At 43.7% G+C, this 7,092-nt stretch overlaps 1 protein-coding gene across 1 annotated transcript in view; it reads right to left on the reverse strand.

Annotated features, from left to right (window-relative positions):
* AKAP8 (A-kinase anchoring protein 8) overlaps window positions 1-6,213 on the reverse strand; it is a 28,779-nt gene extending 22,566 nt beyond the window's left edge. Inside the window, 4 exon segments of the mRNA XM_014960093.1 lie at window positions 173-455; window positions 1,801-1,833; window positions 2,347-2,385; window positions 6,132-6,213. Of these exon segments, the coding sequence (XP_014815579.1) occupies window positions 173-455; window positions 1,801-1,833; window positions 2,347-2,385; window positions 6,132-6,150 (374 nt within the window). The 5' untranslated portion in view covers window positions 6,151-6,213.
* Window positions 6,214-7,092: the final 879 nt, after the last annotated feature.

The raw sequence follows: 7,092 nt of genomic DNA on the forward strand, positions 1-7,092 counted from the left end.
CTCCCTCCCTCCCTCCCCATATATAACATACATCTCTATCTCCATGTCTCTGTGTATCTAAGACCTGCGCCAGCGCCGTCTCACCACCCTCACCTTAAGTTCAAATCACCAAAACCCCTTATTTTTTTCGCTATTAAAAGGCAAAAAAAAACCAAAGCATGGTGAGAGTCACCTCTCCTGGTCCTCCATCCCCTCCCCGGCGCCGCCGCTGCCCTCCTTGGACAGCATGTCCAGGCGCTGGTTGATTTTGGCGATGATGGAGTCGGAGTTCTCGGGGGCGGAGGAGTCGGGGCCGTAGGAGGGGACGGGCAGGGGGGCCCCCACCTCCGGGGTCAGGCCCAGCTCCGAGGATTTGGGGGGGTCCCAGCCCCCGGAGCTGCCGGCCGCGTAGTTGTAGGTGGCCGCCGTGTTGGCGGCGGTGGTTTGGGTGTTGTAGTAGTCGTAGCCTTCATAGCCTGGGGGGGGAAAGGGAAATGAACTCATTGTAATACATTCATATTTATTAACACATTTAATACATTAAGATTCTAACGAGGGGGGAGAGTTTTGATGGGGAGGGAGGAGGCTGCAGCTGGGTTTTAGCGCGATTTTACCTCCTCTGGGGCGATTTGGTCGCTTCAAGGGAGAAAAAGCAAAAGATTCTTGTGGCCTGACCATAAAAACATCAGGGTATCCCCCCTTCGGGGTGTTTTAACCCAAGAAACGGAGGGTTGTCATTTTTGTGACATTTTTGGTGAGGTTATTTTGTGGAATTTTTTTTGTGTGTGATTTTTTGCAATTTTTTTGGTGAATTTTTTGCATTTTTTTGCCTTTTCCCTTTTCTTTTTTTGCATTATTCTGCCTTTTCTTTCCCTTTTTCTGCCCTTTTTTTTTTTTTGCCTTTTTCTGCCCTTTTTTTCTGCCTTTTCTTTTTTTGCCCTTTTTTTTGCCTTTTCCTGCCCTTTTTTCTGCCTTTTCTTTGCCTTTTCTATGCCCCTTTTATGCCTTTTTTGCTTCTTTTTTTGCCCTTTTTTCCCACCTTTTTTTCTTGTCTCTTTTTTTTTTTGCCATTTTTTGCCTTTTGGGGGGGGCTTTTTTTTTTGTGGATTTTCAGTAAAATTCATGATTTCTAAACAAGACCCCGACCCAGGGATGTCGCAGGGTCCCACAAAACACCCAGAGAAAACCCAGCACGTTTTAATACATAAATATATGTATATAAAAAATACATATAATAATAAAATAATTGTCATTATTTCCATCAAAAAAGGGCCATAATGAAATTTAATTAATTAGAAAATCAACGCAGTTAATTGTATTCAAAGAGCACCTTGTGGCAAAGGACCTTTCTGCCCTGGGGCCTTCACAGGGCGCCCAGGTTTTACCAAAAAGAGGAAAAATAAAGGGAACAAAATAATCCATTTACAGCAATGACTTGAGCCGGGAGGTTTGAATCCAAACGTTCAATTTCACACCGTAAGGACCAAAGAAATAATACTTTACAACAGAATCTCAGGCTTTTGTTTTTGGGAATGCGCTAAAACCGGCTTAAAACAATCCAAATCGGGAACAATTAATTAATTGCTCTGAGGAAAAGAGTTTATTAGAGAAAGCAAATTGGGCTTTATTAAAGATGCGACAGTTTTGGGGATAGAGAACTGTATTTATGTGTCATCGCTGCCAAAAATAGAAGGGCAAACCTTGGGTTTTGAGTGAAAAATGATATAATCTCAGTAACATCAATTTATTTACACACATTGGGCTCTCCCAGATCAAACAAGAAGCAGAAAATGTAAAATAAGGGGCTTTTTTAGCACATACCTTGCCAGCTCGTGGCGTTGGTGGCGTATGTACCTGAGCAGGGAGGAAAAAAAGAGTTTCAGCCCTAAAAACCGACAGAATTCAACATCCAGAGAGTAAATATATAGAGTTTAGTTAGTAAAAAGGATGCATAGAAAGGGGAAAAACAGAAGAGCTAATTATGGAAATAAAATGGAGAATATATATTATTTTATACATTTTTTGGCATTTTTTTCATCTATTTGCCCTTGAAAACAACTCAAACGATGCCATAAACCCCCTCAAGGAGCAGTAAAACCGCGGCAAAAGCAAATATTTTTGTTAAAACTATCACTTTTGAGGAGAATCCTCCTGATTTTACTGTTTAGGCTGGAAAGGAGTTGGAATCACAGAGGAAGCTTTTATCAAAAACACACATAGAAAAATAGCTTAAAATGGCAGAGGAAAATAAAGGCTGGAGAAGCCGTTTCTATATTGATTTTTGGGGGGCTAAAAATAAGGAAAAAAACCCCAGTTTTATTCTAAAATTGTAATTTCTCAGATTATTTTTAGCTACAGAAAACTCACCTTGAGCATTGGTGGCCCCAGTGTTCCAAGTGCCATAACCTGCAAAAAAAAAAAAAAAACAAAAAGAGCTATTAATGGAACCAGGTTTGCTTTTTCTCCTTTAATTAACCTAAAAAAAAAAAAAATAAAAAAAGTAAAGTCTTTAATTAATTTCCCTTTTTATTATTTGAGAAACCTGCCCGGAGCAGGAGCTGAAAGATCTCTTCCAACCAAACCTATTCTAAGCTCTCCTGGTGCTTTATTTTGAATTATTTCAGCCAAAAAAAAAAACCGAGATGTTTTGAATTAATAAAAAAATCATTGTGTTTTGGTAAATAAACTTGTTTGGGTAAATAAATTCCCCTTTTCCAGGGTTTCCAGGGTGAAATCACAGCCCCGGCACCGCAGCAACCACCTTATCCACCGGGATAAACAAGCTCCATGTTAGAAAAAAACCTTGAAAGCATCAAAATTCAATTTTTAATTCAAAAAGCAACGCGTTAAAAACATTTCCCAGCCTCTTGGCTTCCAATTCTCCACAGGAAAACAAGTTTTTAACCTTTTTTTATTATTCCAATGGGAAAAATAATTGGTTCGTAAGCGGAACTACTGACACCCGGCTTCCTACGGATGCAAATTGGTTCAAAACCCACTGTTTTACCCCAAAATTCTCTTCTGGCCTTGGTTTTCCCCCCTCCCAAATCCTCGATCCCCACTTTCACGAAGTTTTTCTATTTCTGGAATCAGCCCCCAAGTTTTGAAAAATGTTTATTTTTTTTAGAAACAGCCCCCGATTCTGCAAAAACTTTTCTCTTTGGGAGGTGGCTCCTGAGTTTGTCAAATATTTCTCTTTTCTTGAGATAACCCCCAAGTTTGCAAAGATTTAATATATTTTTGGAGATTTAATATATTTTGCCAAAGCTTCCTATTTTTGGAGAAGGCCCCCGATTTTGCCAAACTTCGCTATTTTTGGATGGAGCCCCAATTTTGCAAAGATTTTCTATTTTTGGCGGCAGCCCCCAATTTTCCCAAACTCTCCTACTTTTCCTCGGCAGCCCCAAATTTTGAAAAACTTCCATTTTTTGGCAGCAGCCCCCAATTTTCCAAAACCTCTTCCTTTTTTGGCAACAACCCCCAATTTGGGCCAAATGTTTCCTTTTTGAGACGGCCCCCAATTTTACAAATCCTTTCTCCCGCCGCCCCCCAGCACAGAGCCCTCGTCCCCCCAACCAGGGAGACCTCTAAAAAACTTCTTTTTTTTTTCACAGGCAACCACTTTAAAGAAACAAAACCTCAAGAAATTGGGGGGGAAATGGTCCTTTCCTTGTTGTATTTTCAAACTCCTACGGAAACCGCAGCAAAACAGGAACCGTCAGACGCCAAACGCCTTCGAAATCACAGCTTTTTTACCCAATTTGTTCCTTCCCCACCATCAGAGGGTTTTTTTGGGTGGAATCTCTCGCTTTTTAGCCCCATTTTCCAGCAGGATGGAGTTTTTCTGTTGTCGGTGGGAAGAATCGGGTCCAGACAAAATTGAGGGAAAATTAAGGATAAACCTGGGATCCAATGGCAGAATTTTTCAGCCAAGGAGAGTCCCAAATTCTCTATCCCTCCAGATTCCACAGGATAAAATTCCCTTCTTTTAAATTCCACGTGTAGATGTTGGCGTCCAAGATTTAAAATTCATTTGAAATCCATTTAACTTGGTTAAATTCATATAGGTATTACCACAATTACCATATTATTTTGAGGAATGAAGAAATTAAGCAAAGCCTTCAAGCTTTTCCAAGAGCTCAAGCTTCCGCAATCACCCGAGAAGGTGGCAATTAAAAACTTCAACATCTAATTTTGAAACGAAGTAAAGGAAAAGAAATCCCACTAAAGGAGAGGCTGGGGTATTAACGGGCGAGCAGGGCTGGGATCCTCAGTTCTGCAGCAAATCCCTCAACATCCCCCAGGATGGGAAGAGAAAATAAATCAGCAGAATAAATCACTGTCGCCGTCTCTTGGGAAAATAAATACGAAATAAAGCACAGAAAAGGAAAAAAAACAACCCAGAAGGGACCAAGTGGTGGATTTTTTCGCTCTGAGCGTGTCCTGGTTCCCAGTTTATTCCCGGAGCTGGGGGAAAAGCTTGGGAATCATTTTTTTCTTCCCAGAAGGAGGAGGAAGCGGAGCATGAATCTGGAAATAACGGAGCGATGTCGAGGGATTTCCATGAAATGCTGAGAAATGGAAGTTTCACACCCGCAGACTTTTTCTTCCCAGAAGGAGGAGGAAGCGGAGCGTGAATCTGGAAATAACGGAGCGACGTGGAGGGATTTCCGTGAAACGCTGAGAAATGGAAGTTTCACACCCGCAGACAAAAAAAAACAAAACGAAGCCAATTCCTTCCCAAAGCAAAAAGTCCAAGCTTCTCCCGCTGATTCCAACACAGGATTTTATCCAGAAAGGAGAAAATTTTAGCCGTGAAGGAGAAAATTTGTCTTCTGCCGGAATTCCAAAGTATTGAAATTAAATCTCCACTGAAAAGGATGCTCTTCCCAAAAACCCACTGGTTTTCGTCCAACCGGACGATTCTCAACACGCGGAGAATTAAAAATAAAGGTTTATAATATAAAGTGGCTAGTTATATTATACAACTCCAAAGAACTGGAAGAAAACCTTCATTTTTATATTTTATAAAGGTAAAAATTCCCCACCAAAACTTCTCCGAAGCTACAACGTGCTCCACGGTTTTCATTTCTTAAGAGTTTTGCCAGAGGAAGGAAAGATCCCAGCTCTTGGGCGGCTCGTTAAGGTCAGGATTCCAAGGAAATCCTTCTCAGGAATAACTTTCTCTGCCAAAACTCTTCTGAGTTGTTTATCCCAACTCGCTCGGGCGTCAGGAGAGAGAAAGCAGCTCTTTAAGGTGTTTTTAATCACATTTAAGGTGTTTTTATTCAATCCTGTGGCAGTTTATTACCTCATTTTTATGCCCGAAGAAAGACCAGGTGAAAACGCGGCTATATTATTTATAAAATCCTGCCGAGGTCATAATTATGTTATAAAAACCAAGGAAGGGTTTTCAAGGGAGGGTTGAAAATCACCCTCGTGGGACCTCAGCCTCCCTGGAGGTGAAAAGAAGCGAGGAGAAGCGGGAATTCAAGGAGGGAAGAGGATGGAGGGCTCCAAAGCGGCGATGGGGGAGAGGATCCGGGCTGTTGGGGCTGCTTCGGGCTCGGGGCTGGGAGCCCTGACCCCCAAACCTCATCGAAGGGCTTTAAACAACCCAAATTCATCCATTAAACTCCACTTTGGGATGCTTTCTTTCTATTTCCACCTTTATGAGCCTGGCTTCGTAGAATAAAGAGACATAACAAACGAGTTGGAAGCGGGAGAACATCTCCATGCTCAAAAACTTGACATCATTTGGTGCTTTGATGAAGGAGGAGGGTTTTTTCCCCCAAAAAATCCCTCCCCACATGCCAGAAAACAAACCTTCATGAGCCTTTACCCACGTGCTGCCCTCTCACACCCGGATAAACCTCATCGAGGGCCTTTAAACCACCCAAATTCACCTGTTAAACTCCGATTTGGGCCACTTTTCTTTCCATTCCCACCTCCGTGAACCTTGTTTTGTAGCATAGAGACATAAAACACCAGTGGGAGCTGGGAGAGCACCTCCATGTTCATGAATTTGACATCATTTGGTGCTTTGGTGAAGGAGGAGGGTTTTTTCCCCTCAAAATCCCTTCCCACATGCCAGAAAACAAACCTTCATGAGCCCCGCCCCCGCGGCGCACCGGGGGCTGCCCCGCACCTACCGCCGTATCCCTGCTCCATCGCTCCCCCTCCGCCTCCGGCCAGCGGCGCCGCACTGCCCGCCCGAGCGCCCGACCTGCGCAGGCGCACCCCCTTCCCCGCAACCCCATTGGACCGCGTCGCCGCTCCGCCCCGCCCACGACGCTCCCCCATTGGCCGCGCTCCAGGAGCCCGCCCCCCGTCGTTGCCTAGAGGCAGGACCCCTCCCTCTATTTCCACCTTTATGAGCCTGGCTTCGTAGAATAAAGAGACATAACAAACGAGTTGGAAGCGGGAGAACATCTCCATGCTCAAAAACTTGACATCATTTGGTGCTTTGATGAAGGAGGAGGGTTTTTTCCCCCAAAAAATCCCTCCCCACATGCCAGAAAACAAACCTTCATGAGCCTTTACCCACGTGCTGCCCTCTCACACCCGGATAAACCTCATCGAGGGCCTTTAAACCACCCAAATTCACCTGTTAAACTCCGATTTGGGCCACTTTTCTTTCCATTCCCACCTCCGTGAACCTTGTTTTGTAGCATAGAGACATAAAACACCAGTGGGAGCTGGGAGAGCACCTCCATGTTCATGAATTTGACATCATTTGGTGCTTTGGTGAAGGAGGAGGGTTTTTTCCCCTCAAAATCCCTTCCCACATGCCAGAAAACAAACCTTCATGAGCATTTACCCCACTGCCACCATCTCACACCCAAATAAACCCCATCGAGGGCCTTTAAACAATCAATATTGGTTAAATATTGCTCTTCATCAGCAATTTGGGCAACTTTCTTGCCATTTCCACCTCCCCAAGGCTCGTTTTGTAGTTTGAAGAGACACAACAAACCAGTAGGAACTGGGAGAACAGCTCGATGCTCAAGAACTTGACATTATTTGGTGCTTTGATGAACAAGGGGGGGTTTCCCCCAACAAATCCCTTCCCACACACAACACAACCGCGGGGGGGAGGACGGGGACACACAA

The sequence above is a fragment of the Calidris pugnax genome, unplaced genomic scaffold (genome assembly GCF_001431845.1).
Source record: "Calidris pugnax isolate Ruff unplaced genomic scaffold, ASM143184v1 scaffold498, whole genome shotgun sequence".
In the NCBI taxonomy this organism is placed as follows: domain Eukaryota; kingdom Metazoa; phylum Chordata; class Aves; order Charadriiformes; family Scolopacidae; genus Calidris; species Calidris pugnax.